The 21,344-nt window shown below is 43.3% G+C and overlaps 1 protein-coding gene across 6 annotated transcripts in view; it reads left to right on the forward strand.

Moving 5' to 3' along the window:
• DAGLA (diacylglycerol lipase alpha) overlaps positions 1 to 21,344 on the forward strand; it is a 129,631-nt gene that overhangs the window by 86,691 nt on the left and 21,596 nt on the right. For all 6 annotated transcript variants that reach the window (XM_058155479.1, XM_058155488.1, XM_058155504.1 and 3 more), the window contains 7 exons: positions 268 to 351; positions 486 to 563; positions 8,104 to 8,184; positions 9,261 to 9,403; positions 17,698 to 17,766; positions 19,203 to 19,275; positions 20,964 to 21,160. In XM_058155479.1, the coding sequence (XP_058011462.1) occupies positions 268 to 351; positions 486 to 563; positions 8,104 to 8,184; positions 9,261 to 9,403; positions 17,698 to 17,766; positions 19,203 to 19,275; positions 20,964 to 21,160 (725 nt within the window). The remainder of the gene's footprint in view (positions 1 to 267; positions 352 to 485; positions 564 to 8,103; positions 8,185 to 9,260; positions 9,404 to 17,697; positions 17,767 to 19,202; positions 19,276 to 20,963; positions 21,161 to 21,344) is intronic.

Genomic DNA, 21,344 nt, shown 5'->3' on the forward strand with positions numbered 1-21,344 from the left:
AAATGCATGCCATTTAGATAAGACTAAATACAAAGAACAAGTTTGGTGTACTGCTTAAGGCACTGGGCTAGAAACCAGGAGACCATGAGTTCTAGTTCCACCTTAGGAACAAAGATAGCTAGATAATCTTGGGCGAGGAAGAAGGCAATGGCAAATCACTTCCAAAACCTTGCCAAGAAAGCTGCAGGAAGTTGTCCAAGGAGTCAGCACTAACTTGAAGGCACCAGTACAAACACTAAATATTGTAGTATAATTTATTGCTTTTAGGTTTATGAAACCCCCTTCTACGTGGCTGTAGATCACGAAAAGAAGAAAGTAGTCATCAGTATTCGAGGAACTTTATCACCAAAGGTAATTTTTTTCCTGTTTACTTCAGTCACTATGTGCTGTTTCATGCTCTGATCCTAGAAAGTGCAAATGCATTAATAAGATTTGTAACAATGTCTAAGCCTCATATTTCACAGTCTTTTTTCCTCACCCTAAAGGATGCTTTGACTGATTTGACTGGAGATGCTGAGCGCCTCCCTGTGGAGGGTCATCACGGAACATGGCTTGGACACAAGGTATTTATAGAATGCTTTTGATTTTAAATGGTTAATATATACACTATAATTTTAAATCATTCCTTTAAAATTTCTCTTGGAATATATAATTTAAGATTATTTTTAACCCTTGTATGAAAGCCACAGCATGCAGTCTGTTGGTACTGAAAAAGGTATAAAAAGCTGTTGAAAGTTACTTTCATTCAAATTGGTGTCCTCCCCTAAAAAAACAAGCAGTTAAAGAAACAGAACCTGGTGATAATCCCACAAGGCTGATGGAATATGAAATGCAATTCTGTGACAAAAGACAATTTTAAAGTTCCAAGGAGTGCAGAATATTTTATTATATTTTATTATATGTTGATAATTAGAAATATCTTTATTATTTTGGATTATGGAAAATGAATGTGTAGGATATACTGCCGATCAATGTTTCATTTGTTTTGTTTGACTATACATATATTTTGAAATACGTAAAAAAGTTGAATTTAGTGAGTATATCTAACAAATATGGTAAAAACAGAATTTAGAGCCACGGTGGTGCAGTGGTTAGAATGCAATATTGCAGGATACTTCTGCTGCCTCCTGGCTGCCTGCTATTTGACAATTCAAATCTCACCAGGCTCAAGGTTGACTCAGCCTTCCATCCTTCCGAGGTCGGTAAAATGAGGGCCCAGATTGTTGGAGTCAATATGCTGACTATAAACGGCTTAGAGAGGGGTGTAAAGCACTGTGAAGTGGTAGATAAGTCTAAGTGCTATTGCTATTGCTATAAAAGCATTTATGACACCAGGATGCCAAATATGTCACTGTACATCATCTGAATGCAAACCTACCTATCAAACCTACCTATCAATTACTCCGTTTGCTTTTGGAGAAAGCCTTACTGCATTAAGTAAGAAAAATTAAATAAGTTACCGTATATACTCGAGTATAAGCCGAGTTTTTCAGCACGTTTTTTGTGCTGAAAAATGTCCCCTCGGCTTATACTCGAGTCTACGTCTTCGGGAACCCCGCACAGGAGGGGGTACCGAACGGACTCCCATGGGAGGGACGGGGAGCGGGCCCGCCGAGGTCTCGCGGGATTTGTCGCCCCCAGGCCGGCCCCCATTCCCGTGTCTGGTGGGCGGACGGCGCAAACTTGGCGGACTGTGCATTGGCGCGGGGAAGCCCTGGTGGTGCAGTGAGAGGGCTGGGCAGGGGAGCCGCCAGCCTTCTCGGCTGAGGGAGGGAGGGTTTCCCCGACCGCGCGAGCTCGCCGCCGCGAGAGCCACCCCAAAGGCCAGAAGAAAAGGTCATTCCATCGGAGTAATGGAGCGAAGGCTCCTTCCTCTCCCGCCTTACCCATGCTGTGCGAGCCCGGCTGGGCTGCAACCCCGCCGCCGCCGCTCCTTCCTCAGCCCCCCGGGGCTCGCGCTCTAGCAGCCGCCAAGCTCAGGCCGGACTCAGCAGCTCCCCATCAGCACTCGCACGGCGCGATTCGGGCAGGAGGAGTCGGGCTCGCTCTGTGGCGGTGGCGGGGAAGCCCTGGCGGTGCAGTCCTTCTCGGCTGAGGGAGGGAGGGTTTTCCCCCCCTCTTCTCTCTCCCGCCTTACCCATGCTGTGCGAGCCCGGCTGGGCTGCAACCCCGCCGCCGCCGCTCCTTCCTCTCCCGCCTTACCCATGCTGTGCGAGCCCGGCTGGGCTGCAACCCCGCCGCCGCTCCTTCCTCTCCCGCCTTACCCATGCTGTGCGAGCCCGGCTGGGCTGCAACCCCGCCGCCGCTCCTTCCTCTCCCGCCTTACCCATGCTGTGCGAGCCCGGCTGGGCTGCAACCCCGCCGCCGCCGCCGCCGCCGCCGCTCCTTCCTCCCGGAAGGAGCCTTCGCCCATTACTCGATGGAATGACCTTTCTTCTGGCCTTTGGGTGGCTCTCGCGGCGGCGCAGAGCGCAGCGCCATCCCGCCGCGACCCTCAAACTCGCCCGCTTGGTAAATTGAGACGCCCGGTGAACAAACAATGCAGCAACTCAGAGCAAGCCGCGATTGGCCAAGCTCAACCAGTAGAAAAAAGGTTCTCCTGTCGCCATTGTTGCTAGGCAGATGTTCAGGCGCAACGGGAGAGAGAAGAGGGGGAAACCTCCTCCTCAGCCGAGAAGGACTGCACCGCCAGGGCTTCCCGCCAATGCATAGCCTGGTGGGAGTTACTGCAGCTCACCCGGCTCCGCCCCAACTGGTGGTGTTGGGGCAGCAGCTGCCGCTTAGCAAAAGGTCGCCGCCCAAAACTCCTCGCCTCCTGGGAAGGGCTGATGGCTAGCCGAAGGGTTGAATAAGCAAGCCAACCTCCTCCTCCTCCCTCCTCTCCCCGCAAGCGAAAGAGCGTTTTCCTGCTGGAAGAGAGAGAGAGAGAGAGAAAGGAGGCCGCCTCCCTTCTTTCATTCTTTCTTCTCCCTCCGTGCTTCAGAAGCTGGGCGTGTGTGTGCGCGCCCTAGTCCCCTTCTGTTCCGTGGCGCTGGAAGAGAGAGAGAGAGAGAAAGGAGGGGCCGTTCCTCCCCTTCTTTCATTCTTTCTTCTCCCTCCGTGCTTCACCGTGCTGGGCGACCTGGAGCAGCTGCTCTTCAGCCAGATGCTCGGTGAGTCAGCCCGCCCCTTCCTTCCCGTGGGGGTCTGCCTTGCTGGTGAAGGTTATTGGGGCTTTTGAGCAAGGGAGGAGGAACGCGAGCACCGCCAAGGCTGGCATTCCGGGATTTCCTTTGTTTAGAGCTGGGAATCCTCCTTCCCTTTTGCACTCCCTCCTCCCTCCTCTCTCTCTCTCTCTCACACACACACACACACACACAGACTTCTAAAGTCGATTGCCACAATGCTAAGCAAACACAGCAGTGGGTCAAGGGTGAAGGGCTAGGAACCTGGCAGGTGAAAGGTTGAGCGACATGAAAGGCAAAGACCACAATTGTTTTAAGAAAGAAGCTTTAGCAGGAGGGGGATGGAGGGTGTTTTAAGTTTTGGCAAACAGCCAGGCCAACTGTATTGGAGAAGGTCACACAACTGGCCTTAACATTTTAGCTGCTGTCTTTTCCTCACACTTGGGTTTAATGATATTAGAGATCCTTATTGCCCTGCCAAAAAAAAAAAAGAGCCACCCCAACGCCTATGAAAATTAACCTTCTGCCAAGAGACACTGTGCAGGGTATTTTCACTATTAGTGTGCATACAGGCTTAGATTTGTGCTGGGTTCTTAGTGCTTAGAGCACTGACCTTCAGAGGCACCCTGGTCCCTTGGAAGCTAAAGGAGGACTCATTTTCATGCTTGCAGTTGTATTGTCAATTTCTGTGAGACAATGTTGTTGAAGTAACTCACTCACTCATTCATTCATTCATTCATTCATTCCTTGTGTGTCCAATCACACTTAGCCAATAAAAATTCTATTCTATTCTATTCTATTCATTCATTCATTCAATTTATTTTGTCAAATACATATTAAATAATTATATAAATATAAGCATGAATTGAATACATAAAAGGAATACAACTAAAGGGAACATTAGGACAGGGACGGTAGGCACGCTGGTGCTCTTATGCACGCCTTACAGACCTCTTAGGAATGGGGTGAGGTCAATACTAGATAGTCTTTGGTTAAGGCTTTGGGGATTTTGGGAAGAGACCAGAGTCAGGTAGCACATTCCAGGCATTAACAACTCTGTTACTGAAGTCACATTTTCTGCAATCTAGATTGGAGAGGTTCACTTTTAAGTTTGAATCTATTGTGTTCTCGTGTATTGTTGTGGTTGAAGCTGAAGTAGTCATTGATAGGAAGTACATTGTAGCAGATAATTTTATGAGCTATGCTCAGGTCATACCAAAGGTGGCGTAGTTCTAAATTTTCTAAAGCTGGGAATCCTCCTTCCCCCTTTTGCACTTTTATTGTTTTTCGTTCAAATAAATATTCATGTTATTTTACTTGGCTCTATCTTTATTTTTTACATTGACCAGTAGCTGCCTCATTTCCCACCCTCGGCTTATACTCGAGTCAATAGTTTTTCCCAGTTTTTGTGGTAAAATTAGGTGCCTCGGCTTATATTCGGATCGGCTTATACTCGAGTATATACGGTAAGTAAGAAAAACTGAGTCAAAAATTATAAAAGCTTGAAGTAAGAAAAGCAAGCGTATGTACAACTAGTTTACAAATGATAAAATGTTTGACAGTATTATGGTGCAAGTAGGAAGTGCTTTCTTTTTCTGGATGATTTGTGGTGGCTCAGCAAGAACTTTTTACTTCCAATAAAGTTTTTTCTGCATCTTGAATGACAGTGCTGAAAGCAAGGGGAGGGATTCCAAAAATGGATTTTCAGTAGAAGGGCTTTGAGTTTCATTAAGTTCAAATATTTTAACATCATTCAGATTTTTTTTTTAAAAAAATCCAGGAATCTGCAGATGCCAGTAGGTTACCAGTACCCATAACCAGGTTCTTTTAAAAAATAATACAGATTTTGCAGATCTGCTGACCTCTGCTCCATAGTCAGTAAATCTGAAAGGATTATGTATAAGCAATTACAAAGCACCATTTCAAGTGACATCTGCTGAATGCACTCACACAAATCTTAAATTACTTTTTCCATCTTTGGAATTTGACATTCTTATGCCAGCCAGTGCATTCCTATGTCTTGATAATTGATTCCATCTGCTAAGTGTATTCTATTATAGCTTTCTCCAACCCTTCTCCTTATCCTGTGGAAGGCCTTGCTATCACCACATAAATCCTTTTGAAGGATACAGAATGGATTTATATTTTTAAAAAAGAGTTACCATTTTATAGATGCAAAAACTAACATTCACCATCTGAATTATAACAGCTATCAGTTCATATATCAGAGTACAGCCATTCTTTCTGAGTCTTGCCATTATTAGCAGACAGCTTCCAAGTCAACTACCTAACTTCCCAGTTTTAAATACCATTCCTAATATTCCTAAATTACACTGAGAATAAATGGCTCAATATATTTTATTTATTCATTTATTAAATTTGTTTGCTGCTTATCTGCGAGGCAAATCTGGGTAGCCATACAGTATCAAAATGAAACCATAAATATATATACCACTGTATAAAATTACAATGAAATACAGATTATAACTAAAAGATGGGAAGGAAAGGAGCATGAGGAAAATGGGGGCTGCTATTAGCTGATCAACCACCACCAAGCCAACCAGAGCCAGGTCTTCAGAAGGTCAAGAAGGTGGGAGCCAATCTCGGGGGACAAGATGTTCCAAAGGGCTGTGGCCACAACAGAGAGGCTTTTTTCCTGGACCCTGCCAACCAGAATTCCTTGACTGACCAGATCTGCAGCATGCCTCCTCTATCGGCATGGCTGCGGTGGGCCTGTGCCATAGGGCTGAGACAATTTGATTAGCATTCAGAAACTTCAAAAGGTCATGAATGAAATGGTCCAAGTATTGGTCTGTACATGCTGTACACATCTTCAAGATCTGTTTTAGTTGTTAACAAATTTCGGGTACAATCAATAGCACTGATTTAAATTGACAAAGCCTTTTATGGCTTCACATTATGGCCTTACTGTTGAACCAATATATTCATGCCAAGAGATGTATTGTGTCCCAAGTGAAGTGAAAACACTGAGGCCTTTTTATCTAGCAAATGTAGATGCCCATATTATGGATTATAAACCTAACTGGTTTACAATAATATTCCATATAAACAAAATAAATGTAGCCAATAAACCTTACAACAAAATCCTATCCCATCACACTTCCACATCTCACTGATTGTGCATTTACATTTGCTGGGTTCACTTTCATCCTAGGCCAATGATGGTGTTGCTGGTTTTTTTACCAGTATCTTAGACATATGGAACTGCTTCTCATTAGTTGAACTGGCCCCAGATAATGGTGGAACTCAGATATAATTAGAACGATTATTAGGATTAGGATTTTTTTCCTGATTATTCAGATGGTTTACTGAAAATAGCTATGTTTTAATTTAGCTTGTAACATTACCAAAATTGTGTTTGAGTATCTTAAATTACTGCAATTCTTACTGTGAATATTTTGTTTATACAACTGTAGATTTTTAATTGTTCTAAATCAGGGGTATAAAAGTCAAGGCCCGCAGGCCAGATGCAGCCTGCAAGGTACTTAAATCTGGCCCATGGGACCGCCCTAGAAATAGCAAAGGATTGGCCTGCAGTTCCTCTGGCAGCCAAAACGGGGCATGGGGGGCTGTGCATGTCCCCCACACCCCATTTTTGACCTGGATGGCCTCCTGCAGCACCTTGCCAGTGAAAAGGGGTGCCCCGTTTTGGCTGGCAGGGCAATGCACGAGGTGTCAATCCCATCTCCCTCCCCTGGCCAGCCCATGATGCTGATCTGGCCCTCAAAGAAACCCAGTTTGACACCCCTGTACTAGATTGTTGTAAACTCTCTGGAGTCCCTGACAGTCTCAGTAGTATACTGTACAGCAGTGGTGATATCCTCCGAGTTTTGCCATTGTTTTGTTGTGCATGCGCACTGCAGGTGCTACCGCTCAGCACAGAAAAAGGAGACTTAGGAAGGTAAGTAGAATAGCAAAGGGGGGATCAGGTGTGGCGCGTGATTTAGCTTTGCTAGAAAGCAGGATTTTCTGCCTTCTAGCAAAGCTAAACCCTATTGCAAAGCTGATTCCCCCCCCTCCGCCGGATATTCTACTTACCTTCCCAAGCCACCTTTTGGTGTGTGCTGCGCGTGCGCATGCACAGTATGCACCAAAAGGAGGCTTGGGGAGGTAAGTAGAACAGCTGGGGGGGGGGGAATCAGCTGTGGTGCTATAAAACAGGATTTCCGGAAGAACCAGTAATTTTTTTAAACTACCGGTTCACCCAAACCAGTAGCTTTTTTTTTTACTACTGGTTTGCCCGAACCGGTAGTTTTTATCACTACCAGTTCACCTGAACCAGAGCGAACCGATAGCATTTCACCCCTGGTTAGGATGAGGCAGAATGCTTCTCCATCTGGTATAGGAGTTTGTCTCTAAATTGTTCTGCTTACCGACAGAAAATGCTTTAGCTATAGTTCTTCCCAATATCTTATGTTTCATTTATTTAAACACAAATGTATTATCTATCATACTATGCTTCACCTGGCAGTGTGCAGTACTGAACAAATTTTATATCATAATAGTAGAATAATTTTTTAAAAATGTAAATTAAAATGTAGAAAACATGAACACGGTGGCAATGAGTGACAAAATTGTGACAGGCTAGGGTTTGGATTGGAACTGAAACCATTTAATCAAAGTCTCTCTGTTTTCTTTAGAGATCTCCCAGGTTCTTTTCCCATTGATTCAAACTATAGGGAAGTCCAAGAAATCTGATTTCCTTTACTCTAACTAGTATGAGCTACTAAGCTATAGAAGTGGTGGTCAGTGTAACTTGTCTCTTTGATCCCTTATCAACATTGGATTTCCCATTTTACTGAAGAAGGAATCACATTGCCTCGGTCATTTGAATTAATGCCTAATTTTCAAAATGCTGGTGCTGTGCTCAACTTCGTTAAAACTCCCATTTTATGTTTTCTTTGTTGTTTCTTTTGAGGGGATGGTGCTATCTGCTGAATATATAAAAAAGAAACTGGAGCAGGAAATGGTGTTGTCTCAGGCTTTTGGGCGTGATTTAGTAAGTTTTTGTTTTACGGTAATATGTTCATAAAGTGGAGTCATACCTCCATGTTTTGCTATTAACTATTGAACACTATGTCCAAAGTATTTGAAATACTGCTACAATTTAAAAACATCCAGCATTTTACACTACTCTAAAAAACAATTCCTTGAAAGATTTTTTTAAAAATTTAAAAATTCATTTAAAAACCATTTATGATTTTTAAAATATTACTGACATTAATTTCATTAATTAAACACACTTTTTCAAATTAATTAATTGAAACCAGTAAAATTTGATGAAAAGGTCCCGTATTACAGGTGCTAAAAATAAAATAAAATGTATTAATCACTTATTAAAATGTTAGTAAGAAACCTTCACAAGTATCCATCTCCCAAACAATGTGATTTCTCATTCATCCTAATTATGCTGTTTGGAATATGAGAAAGTGATCAATTGCCTGCAGATGGCTTTTGTGCAATCCTAAACAGTCCTTTTTCATTTGCCATTAGAAAACATTTGCCACTAAAATTCAAAAACATCATTTGAAAACAATTTCCATCCCCCCATAAAGCTGAGTAATAGTTATTGAAAAGATCATTTTAATTCAGAGTAATGATTAAATTTATTTAAATTTAAAGTTAGAAGATTTAATTCAGATTTAGAATCAATTTATTTATGTATTTTAAAGAAAAAATATGAGCAATTGTAGCAAATTTATTAGAAGACTATGGATTATGTTTGCTAAGATTAAGAGGTTTTATTTGTGAATGTTTGGAAGTTTCTCATTGGCTATTGCAAGAAGCTATGTGCTTGTTTTATTTGGTTTTCTATTTAATTTTAAAAATATCAGTCCGAGTGCCACGTTTTTTCTTTTGTTCCCACTCTTTCATTCTTTAAATGTTACATTGCAATTTGTTATTATCAGAATGGTATGTTTAAATAGTGTTTTAAGAAAAATGCTTGTTTCAATGCTAATTAAAACATACATTTTACACTGGTTTGAGAGAGTTTAAAAAGATATGGCAGATAACTGCATAAATAGATGGAAATGCCTTAATCCTTCAAATATCTAAAACGCTTTTGTTTTGTAGGGCAGAGGAACAAAACATTATGGCCTAATTGTAGTCGGCCATTCCTTAGGAGCAGGCACAGCAGCCATTTTGTCCTTTCTACTACGTCCACAGTATCCAACTCTAAAGTGCTTTGCTTATTCTCCACCAGGTGGGCTTTTAAGGTAGGTATCTCCAGTATATTTAAAAAATAAGAGAATACGGAGTTCTAACGTATGAGCCAGCAATGAGCTGCAGCTGCCAAAAAAGGCAATACATTCCTAGGATGCATCAGCAGAGGGATAACATCAAGATCACAAGAAATGATTGTACCTCTGAGATCTCATCAAACTTTGGCAAAATAGTTTCAAGCTTTTATTTACAGTTTTAAGGTTAGATAAACTCCCCTGTTAGGTTAGGAGGATTTTTTGCTACATGTCAATTAGATTAGATATATATTAGATATATTAGATACATGTCAATTAGATACTATCATACCCTTAATGATCCTGACCAAGCAACCTGTCTCTGGTGATAAGCGTTCGGCACAGCACAGCGAAACTTAACAGCCATGAGCCGTGCTTCTCCAGACAGGTGGGAAAACGGCAGTCAGGCATGGGTTAACTCTTGTGTCAAGCTTGTAGGACCGAGTCTTTAATTTGTTTCAAGCCCCGCCTTATCCTGTTGTCTCTCCAGTTTTTTACTCGGTCCCAAGCTGGACCAACGTGTCTTCCTGAGCTCCTAAGTTAGCTCTAGCTTTAGTTTTATTTTGTGCTTTTATTTAATCAAGTTTTCAGCGTTATTACAATATTTACAAAGGATTCAGATTTCAATCGGCAAAAGGAGAGCAGCAGAAGCTATTATCTTGCCGGCTGGCAGATTCATTCCTCAGCAACCTCCCGGGGCTCAGAGAGGTTTGCTTAGCTTCCCAACTCTGCAAAGGGGGCGGAGTTTTTCTGCAAGCTGCGTTTCACAGCCTTTGCTGAGCAGCTAAAACGGCGCACCGAGAGATCTATTACAGCCCTTATCTTTCCGATCTCAGCTGCAGCTGCGGAGAACAGTTTGGCTGACGCTACAGAACCCTCCTCACGCAAGTATACCACCGGCTGGTGAAATCGTGGGGGAAGTAGAGTGGGGCCTCTTACTTGAGCTTTGCCTCTGAGGCCACAAGGGGCAGTTTATATTGGTGCGATCTCTCGGAACGGCTAATTTTGGCGCGAAAAGACTCCGGGCGCCATTTTGAAGGCAATTAAAGTTCTTTTAGCCGGTCGCCATATTGGGAAGCGATTCTTACTAAGCTTTTGCCTGCTTATTCCTGAGGATTATTAAAAAATGAGCAAAAAGACCAATAAAGAAAGAAATATCACCTCCCGGGTTCCTGAGGATGTCCCAGGGGAGGGAACATCAGCCCCTACAGGCAGATCTTCCAAAAGTAAGGGATCTGAACTCAAATCCAAACCCACGGTGGAGGAAAGCAGGAGACATAAGGCATTAGAAAAGGCAGTCTCCAAGGCCCAGCACCAGGCCTCTCTCACTTCCAGACCTCAGTCCACTGTGAGTACTACTCCTTCACGGGAGGAGGAACAGTCCCCCCACAGGGCAGCATCTGTTACCTCTTTACCTCCTAATTGGTCACCAGATCAACCAACTACAGGATCTACTCCAGTCCATATAGATGGGGCCCCATTGTTTCAGACTATGCCAGAAACTGATATAAGACCAAGCCAACATTCTAATACCAGGGAGCCCATTCAAACAGCGCCCCATTCCAATCCTATCCAGGGCCAGGGGGGCTTACAGCTTCCTCCGGAGTTTGGGATTCTCATTGCTGATGCAATTCGATCCAGCTTCAGGCAATGTTATCAGCAGGAGTCTAGGCCTCAAGCTCCTCCAGCCAGATCTCATCAGGAACATCTAGGTTCTGAAGACATCATGTCAGAACACGGTCAGACGGTATCTCCTGACCATTCAGATCAAGAATATTTGTCAGAGGGAGAGATCCCTAGGATGAGGCCCTTCCAGAAGATGAAGGCTTAGATCTTGAACAACCAGCCTTCATTGGATTATTTAATCCTCAAGTCTTTAAATCACTATTACATAAGGCCCAAATGACCACCCGATTGGGAGAAGTGGCCACAACTAGAATTAGTAGGGAGAAAGGGGATGATCCCTCTACTACTTTATTTTCTGAACCAGCAATAACGGCAGACGCTGTACCGTCCCCCAAACTATTTACAGATGTGGTTCAACGACAATGGGGAGTCCCAGGTTCTGGACCTTTCCAAACAGCCTAGACAAACGCTTATATAATATGACTTCTGAAATGTCCAACCTCCTACAGGTACCGCAGTAGACAATCCTATAGTCTCTTTCTGCCACCTCCCACATAACGGGACCGCCAGAGAAATATCTTTGTCCTGAAGATAAAAGGGCTGAAAAGGTTCTAATAAAAGGGCATCAGGGGGCAGCTTGGTCAGTGAAGGCGGCTGCTTCAGCATCCTTTTTCAACAGAGCAACCATCATTTGGTTGAAGCAGTTACAAGCAAGGACAAACCCAGCAGATACAAGATCCCACCAGGACCTTAACAAGATCATTGCAGCTCTGGAATACTCGGCAGATGCCACACTCAATGCCGCCGCTTCGCATCCAAGGCCATAGGGTCTTCTATCACTTCACGCAGGCTCCTTTGGCTTCAGAATTGGCAGGCAGATGTCAAAAACAAATGGAGACTAGCCTCATCACCCTTTTCAGGAGAAAATTGTTTGGGAGTCACTTGAACCCCTCTTGATTGAAACAAAAGATAAGCGGAAGATTCTTCCATCATTGTCCAGGCGCCTGACGCTCGCTCAACTCCTTATTCTCGCCATCAGTCCTTTCGGGTTCCGATTCCAGCTTCTACCAGCCACGCCAACACAGACCTTTTCAACCCAGAGGCTCCTTTCAGCAGGACAATCAGGTCAGAACACCTTACAAGATTTCTTCCAGAAAGCCCTTCCGTGGGGGTAGGGAAGGCCCTGAGATCTAAGTAATTCACTCTCTTCCTCCCATTGGCGGACGCCTGTCCCTTTCTCCGCCCACTGGGAATCTACTATTTCGGATGCTTGGGTTCTACAGACTATTAGGGAAGGTCTCTTTTAGAATTCACCTCTATTCCCCTAGGTTTTTATTCCTTGTCCCATTTCTCACGACAGTCATAACTGCTATCATGGAAGAGGCCATTACTCATCTCTCCAATATCAAAGCTATTCAACAGGTTCCACAGTCTCATCAGGGCAAGGGTTTTACTCTAGACTTTTGTAGTAGCTAAACCTCGGGGATGGAGGGCAATTCTGGACCTTAAACTTAAATAAATTCATTGCTTATCGAAAATTTAAGATGCAGTCCTTACATTCTATTTTAGAAGCCATTCACCCAGAGGATTTCATGGCTTCAATAGACCTAACAGAAGCTTATCTTCATGTTCTTATTGCCCGGGACATAGAAAATACCTCCGCTTCTGTTACAATGGCCAACATTTTCAATATAGGGCCCTTCCGCTTGGTTTATCTTCAGCCCCTAGAGTGTTCTCCAAAGTCATGGGAGCCTTAATTGGTCACATTCGCACTCATCCCATCCGTATCCAATTCTACCTGGATGATATTATCATGTCCCGATCTGAGCCCTCGGCTCATCGGGACCTAAATACCACTATCCATATACTACAGGAACATGGTTTTTCCATAAATTGGGCCAAAAGCCACCTCTCCCCTTCCAACATTATCTTACACCTAGGAGCTATCATAGATTCCAAACAGTCATTAGTATTCCTCTCCCAGGATCGCCAGAATAGTCTCAAGGATCTGGTCAGACAGATCATTTATTCCCGATCCAGTTCCTTGAAATCCCTTTCCCAACTATTGGTGAAGATGGTTTCCACTTTTGGAATTGTACCCTGGTCTCGCTTACACAGCAGGGAACTACAATGGACCTTGCTCCTGTATCAACGAAGAGGCCAGTCCACATCACTAACAAGAATTCGTCTTCTACCAAAGACACTGACATCACTCCAATGGTGGCTATCATACGCTCTGTCCTAGGGCAGTCGATTCAGAGAACCCAACAGAATTGTCCTTACGACAGATGCCAGTCTCACAGGATGGGGAGCCCACCTGGGTCCAAATATGGCACAAGGCTTATGGTCAGCACAGGAACGCAAACTCAATATAAACCTTCTAGAACTAAGAGCAATCCACAAGGCCCTTCTCCACTTCCACGACTTAGTGAAGGGTCAGGACATTCTTGTGCTCACAGACAACACAACAGCAAAAGCCCATATAAACAGATGGGGAGGCACACATTCAAGAACCCTCATGACAGAGACATTGACCTCGCCACTGGGCCGAATTCAACCTTCTCTCGCTCGAGCTTCCCATATTTCAGGCACAGCAAATGTTCGGGCGGATGCCCTCAGTCGCCAGCAAATAGATCAAGCGGAGTGGAAACTAGATCCAGCTCTCTTTCAAAAGATTTCCTTCGATTTGGTCTTCCCAAGGTGGATCTATTTGCAACTCCTCAAATCATCAACTACCCAGATTCTTTGCCAGGTTCCCGCCCCAGGAGCGGAAGCGGTCGATGCGCTAAGATCACCATGGCCACCGGAACTGCTTTATGCTCCTCCGCTCCATTAATTCCCAAGGTAATCAGAAAACTCCTGGAAGAGAAGGCCGAACTAATCCTAGTGGCTCCTCATTGGCCTCGGAGACCTTGGTTTATGGACCTCAAAGCTCTTTCAGTGACAACACCTTGGCGCATACCAGACAATCAGATTGCTCTCAGTCAGGCGTTCTCATCCATCCAGAACCTCAGTGGTTACAACTCACCGTCTGGCGATTGAGCGGGACATCTTAGCGGGTCTCAACATTCCCCCAGACGCAGTACCGACAATTCAGGCGGCACGACGACCATCCACGAAGCGCATATACCAATTCACTTGGAAAGCTTTCGATGTGGTGCTCAAAGAGGTCCATTTCACCTAGGAATCCTGACCTATCTCACATCATTGGTTTCCTCCAAGAGGGCCTGACGTCAGGTCTCTCTCCTAACACCCTCCGACGCCAAGTCGCAGCTCTTTCCTCGGTGCTTACCTTCAGCTCATCAGAGTCCCTGGCAAAGGATCCAGTCATCAGATTGTTTTGAGGGAGCCTCTAACCTGCATCCTCCTACTATTCACAGGTACCCATCCTGGAACCTTAATAAAGTTCTTAATACATTAATGAGAGCGCCATTTGAACCACTCCGAGAGGCTTCTTTACGACTCTTGACTTTCAAGGTGACTTTCCTTATTGCCATAACTTCAGCTCGCCGCATTTCAGAATTGGCAGCGCCTCAACACGCAAAGACCTTTGCATTTTCACCTCGATAGGGTAGTTCTGCCTCGACCCAACCTTTGTTCCAAAAGTTAATTCACTATTTCATCGTTCTCAGGAACTGATTCTCCCAAATTTCTGTCCCGCACCCAGACATCAAAGGAACATGAATGGCATACGTTGATGTCCAAGAGCCTTAAAGATATACTTACATCGTACTTCTCCATTTCAGAAACGGAAGCTCTCCTTGTTTCCTTCCAACCTTCTTCGTTAGGCTCCAAAGTTTCAGGACCTACCATTGGCAGATGGATACGGGCCACCATAGCCATGACATACGATTTGCAATCTCTTCCTCGCCAAAGAACATCACAGCACACTCCACGAGGAGTGCCTCCACTGCAGCTTGGGCGACCCAGGCGCCTTAGAGGAAGTATGCAGGGCGGCAACTTGGTCATCACCGTCGCCTTTCATCAGACACTATAAACTCGATACCTATGCATCGGCAGAAGCCTCCTTCGGTAGACGAGTTTTGCAAAGTGTACACGACAACCCATGACTCATCGGCCTATCTTCACCCTCCCGGACAATCACCTAGCTTTGGTATGTCCCATGCCTGACTGCCGGTTTTCCCACCTGTCTGGAGAATGGACGTTGGTCTTCCCTGAGACGCCCTTTCCCAGCAAGGAGGAAAACGGCAGTCAGCCCCACCCTTCTGGGGCCGATGTTTATCCATGGGGGGGGGCGTACATTAATTGTTTGTCATTTCAGGAAGACATGTAGAGTCTGAGCAGCTTCCTCGCCAAAAACTGGAGAGACAACAGGATAAGGCGGGGCTTGAAACAAATTAAAGACTCGGTCCTACAAGCTTGACACAAGAGTTAACCCATGCCTGACTGCCGTTTTCCTCCTTGCTGAGAAAGGACGTCTCAGGTAAGACCAACGTCCATTTCCTCTAAGCCAGTGGTAGTCAACCTGGTCCCTACCACCCACTAGTGCACGTTGCAGCTTTCATGGTGGGCGGTAGGGGTTTTGTCCGATACTGAAGCACTTTCCTTTTTTTTAAATTTAATTGACTTTTTAAAAAAAAAATTCATAGCATTATTTTAAAACATTTTCATTAGGTTTTCATAAAATTTCCTGTGACAAATTAAATTTCTGAAAATATATTATTTGTATTGCCCGTGCATAAGTTTAGTTCACGTTACCTAAGTGAAACTAAATGGCGCTATAGTGTGACCGCAAACAAAAGTGCCTCGTCCCAGAATAACTCGCGCATCTCCCCCCACACCACCCAGCTGTAAGAGACAAGCAGAGCTGGTAGCCGGTGCCCCCCCAAACCCAATCCGCAATGCGCGAGAGGCATGCGCAGACAACGATACATGGCGCATTACTGTGGAACTGGTGGGTGGTTAGAAAATTTTACTACTAACAGATACAAAAGTGGGCGGTAGGTATAAAAAAATTGACTACCCCTGCTCTAAGCGCTGTGGCCAGCAGAGGGAAACAGAAGCTTTTCTCTGCACAGAGCTTTTTGGATGAGACTTGGAGGAAAGCGCAGTTCATGGCTGTAAAATTTCACTGTGCTGCGCCAGATGCTTTCCCATAAAGATCAACGGAGAGAAACAGTCACTGACCTGGAGAACACGTGGACTGGAGCAACTCTGTGCTCTCCACTGGCTGTTTCTTCTTCTTCGTTAATGCAGCACAGCGAAATGTAACAGCCATGAGCTGTGCTTTCCTCCAAGTCAAATCTGAAAAGATCTGGCTGGGGAGGAGAGCCTCCATCTACCGGCTCAGGGCAGCAGACTCAGCTGCAGCCTGGACGAGCTGAGGATCTGTGGGGAGCCTCCGCACCATTTTCAGGCGCCCATCTTACTGGGCTGCCCCAGTCCCTGTTACAGCTCCAACGGCAGCAACTTCGGGAGACGCTGACGGCACAGATGCACGGGTGAAGGCTGGGAGGGGGCTGCAACATGTGGGGGGCTGAGTCCGCTCTCTTTTGCATCCCCACACTTGTTTACCCATCCCAGAGAGCTTGGGCTATGCGGAGGACCTGGACGCCTTCCTCCCCAGCGTTGCTCCTGAGCGAACTCTTCCGTCCTCGGCTGTTGCAAAGAAGCGGCAGCTCCGGGTGCGCCACGCCCTCTTCGTTCTCTTTTAGAGCAGCTTTGCAAAGCTGCTCTGAAAGAGAACAAAGCGGGTGTGATGCACCTGGAGCTGCCGCTTCTTCACAACAGCTGAGGACCTCTTCCGCTTGGAGCTCCAACTGCGGGGAGGGGGGCAGCTGCAACACTGGCAGATTCAGGGGGCTCCTTCCTTCAGTTGTTTGTTTTCTTTTACCTAAGAAAAGGTAAGTGGCTAAGCGGCTATGCCGACTTTCTCCTTAAAGGTTGCTCCACGTCTTTTGATCTTTCTCGGGTGCGGAGAAAAGCGACCCTGTGAAGGGACCAAGCTTGCTGCTGAACTTGAAAGCCGAGAGGCTTCTTTTCCACCCAGCCCCTGGTGCAGGGTCTGAAAAGACCTCCAGTCGCTGCTGCCAACTTTGCGCATGCGCAGCTTTCTCACCGGCTGAAGGACTTTTCGGCGCCATGTAGCCAGGCAGCTGAGAGGCTTCTTTGCCAGCCAGCCGCTTCCCAGCTCTGGTCAGATTACCGTCTGATGGGGGCGTGGCCAGGGGGCGTGGCCAGGCTGCCATTGCTACTGGTTCGGAGAACTAGTCTCTACAGTTACTACCTATTCAGTAGAACCGGGCAGAACTGGTAGGAACCCATCTCTGGGTCATGTGCTTCCCAAGATGCACCTCTGGAGGGCAAGCTGGTTTAGCACCAGAAAGAAAAAGCAGCTTTTCCTGCAGCAGCATCCTAGGTTCCCTCCTGTCCCTGGAACCGCTCATAAATGGGTGCCTCAACTGCAACTGTTAGGTGTACAGAAGCTGAGGCAAGTGATGAGAGCTTACCCCGCTATATGGTGCTAGAACTCAAACCACTGGAGCAGAGACCATATCCAGTATTTCAGCTAAGCCACTGAGCCACCATGCCTCTTGATGTGGAGCATTGATTTCTTTCTTGTTATACTTACTTTTTTTTAACCTAGTTAAATATTGGCATCATTTTCTTGTATCCTTTTCTTACAGCGAGGATGCTATGGAGTACTCCAAAGAATTTGTGACGGCAGTTGTGCTAGGCAAAGACCTTGTTCCCAGGCAAGTCAGTTAATTTGGAATTCTTTATTTCATTTTTTTTGTATTTATAACTAAACTATAATGCCTTGTCTCAATTCCAATTAATATCAGTTTTATTTTACCACTTAACAACCGTTCTTATACTTCTTCCTTGACATTTTTTTCCAGCTATCTACCCTATTTTACTGTATCTTTTTCATAAACACATACTGTACTTTAATGTACCATATACATTGACATAACCCTTCCTAACCTCTCAGCCGTCTCTATTACTGAAAAAGGTGAAATATGCACAAATATGTACCACCTCCTTAGTTATTTATGCTGTCATTTATACATTTGTACTTTCTCCCAGGTCACTTCTCCTGAGCCATCTTACATCTGTGAATTATCTCCTGGCTATATCTTCCGTGCCATCTCCCATCTATGCACTTTATCTTGATCTCTGAGTGTTGTCATCTTCCTTCTGTCTAGCATCTTTGTATTATGTGAGCTGTGTCATCTTATAGTTGTGTACAATTTATTGTTTTATGTATATTATCATTCCTTGCTTACCTGAATGTTATTTCATTTCAGATGAGTGCACTGTTACTTGCTATTTTTTTAGTTTCCTTGTCATTGTAACTAGAACACAGTTATGAATCTTTGCACAGTATTTTTTTTTAAGTCACAGAAACAATCATTCTCAAGTAGTTATACTAGGAATGTTGACAGCTAAAGACAATGAGTGATGGTGAGCAAGCAACTTCACTATAATGGAAGTTGTAGTAAAGTCGAAATGTGCAAAGGGGAAATTGTATAGCAAATTCTCCCAGCAAAATATTGGCAAATGCCCCATTGCTATTTTTGACTCTTACAAAAATATTCAGGCTATTGGAAGGAAGGAATGGCTATAGAAAAGAAGATTAAACTGACTATCAGTAATAATCACATTTAATATTTTCCCAATAAAGGCAGAAATATTAATACCTATCATTGACTTGCGTAACATCTGAAATCTGTGAATGAAAAATACTGACGCATATGTTCATAATCTCATAAAGGAAATCTGTTTATATCTTCTATTATGAATAGTGATCTGTTTAATTTTCTTGCTTAGTTCACCTGTAATGTGAGCTTTAAAATGTCACTCCTGCCATAGAGAGCATACTAAGTCTTCCTGCATATATTTGGTCAACTGTATGTTTTATATTCCTACTATTAGAATAGTAAGCAAGTGTTATTTGCTAAGCCCTTGAACACTTGTTTGGTTATTAGTGGCATACAGTATCTAAATATACTGTATTTATTATCTAAATCTTATGGATAATGAATGAAATCCAGGGTGTTTATATACTTTGTCCTTATATTATATCATGGGTAAGTTATAGCTGATTAAATCTCTCTTTGCTTTTCTATTTATGATTCTCATAATAGTTAAACCTGCATCATTGCATCTGATACTCTTTATCATTCAGGATTGGCCTCTCACAATTGGAAGGATTTCGCCGGCAACTTCTTGATGTTTTGCAGAGAAGTAATAAACCAAAGGTAAAAAAAAAATCAAATCTATCTGAAATGAAAGTAATTGTTATAAATCTGTTCTTTAATCTTTTTTGTTTATTTGTTTAGGATTTATGCCAGTTGTAGTTGTCTTCTAATTGTCAGGGCCAAGCAACCAGAACTACTCATAAATGGCTGAAGCAAGGAACTTTATTGTTCTCTAGCTAAATTACAAGAATCTCCCCAGACTTGTTTGCCTTTCCCTGGAAACAACCTGATAAGGCTTCACGGATCTTAGGGGTAGACAAGCTTATGCCTTTTGTGGCTGCGCGAAAGCTAAGCCCCTGCTTGACTTCCAGCCTAGCTGGCAGTTTCCTAACAGTACCCAATATGGTTTTGATGTTGGCTGTTAAGAGACTCCCACACTTTGGATATGGTACATATCCAGCTGTAGAATTGTAATCCATAAATTGTTTTCATGTTAAATTATTGGACTACTTTTAAAAATACAGAGTTGATACTGCTTTCATTTTTTATTTATTTATTTATTCATTTATTAAATTTACAGTTTATTTAAATTTGACAATTTAAAACTGTGCAACACCGCATACTCCTATAATGTAGTCTGTCATTCTTCTAAAGAGGTATATGTATAATTCCAAGTGAGAAGTATAAAGTGTCCTAGCAGCTGTAACCATGTGCAAAGCCAACTTTATATACTTTACAGGAATATGAAGCTTAGTAATACAGAAGTACAGTTACTTAACTTACTTAACAGGAAGCAGCTGGGAAAGAAAAAAATGATATTTCAAATGTTTTCATTCTATGAATTACTGTATTTCTTGCAGTTTTTTTAGTATGAATTATTCATTTTGACAATCAACAAACATTGTATCAATTTTCTCTAAACATGTACAGTATATTTCATATTTATTTTCTGTTGAATTCCTATTGTTGCTTTTCTAGTTTTGAAAGTATTGGAGTTCTTAACTGGAGCCATTCTCAAACTGACACATTATTTAAAGATGTGTTCCTAGCATAGCATTTCAGTTTTATTAATACATCATTGGGAAGATAGTTTACCATTAAACCTACTTAAGTGTCAGGATGATTTTAAAAGATTCCTTTTAAAGAATATATATACATATCTTAGCACATTGTTGTGCTATGTACATATGTATTTATTAGAAGTATATCCTGTTTTTTTTCTCTAGGAGTTCACAAGAATCTATATAACACCCCCTCTTCTAGTATTTTTTAAAACAACCCTGAGGTTACATTGGACAGAGAGAAAGTGACTGGCCCAAAATTATCTAATGACTTCTGTGATTAAGGGTAGACTTGAACCTGGGTCTCTTTAATCCTTATCCATTATTTTAACTACCGTAGCACAGTTTCTCTGGCATAAATCAATAAATATAGATGCAAAAGTAACAGAACATATGAATTACACAAAATGTGGTTTCAGTTGTAGTATACTGTATTGATAGATTTTTGCTATTGTATTGATTAACATATTATAGTTGAATAAAGGCACACGATGTTAAGTCTAAGTGGACAAAAATGTTCAGTCTGTCAAGCTGAGATATTGTGGCTTCTGATACACACACACACACACACACTAACTTTCAAGATTAAAACCATGAGAAAAGGTATGACTCCTGTTTTCTTTCATATGCTAGCTTTTAATAATGGCCAGTGTCCATTCCTTCATTCCTTTTTTTCCCCTTGGATAGTGGAGAATCATAGTTGGTGCAACCAAATGCATACCCAAGTCTGAGCTCCCTGAAGAGCCTGAAGGGAACTCAATAGCCAGTAACCGCCTCTGGACTCATCCTAGTGACTTAACTATTGCCCTGTCAGCCAGCACACCTCTCTACCCACCTGGGCACATCATCCATGTGGTTCATAATCATCCTGTTGAACAGTGCTGGTAAGTGGAGGAATAATGAGTAGCAAAGTTATCAGGAGGTTTTTTTAGGATGAAAAATATAGATCTGTTTTTTCAAAATATCTCTTAGAACTTTTAATGTTAGTGTTGCTTACTGTGCTGTATATATTTTCATTATTACTTCCCAGGGAATTGTGGTTTTGTTTTACATGTTCTACACACACAG

The sequence above is a fragment of the Ahaetulla prasina genome, chromosome 1, assembly GCF_028640845.1.
Source record: "Ahaetulla prasina isolate Xishuangbanna chromosome 1, ASM2864084v1, whole genome shotgun sequence".
In the NCBI taxonomy this organism is placed as follows: Eukaryota; Metazoa; Chordata; class Lepidosauria; order Squamata; family Colubridae; genus Ahaetulla; species Ahaetulla prasina.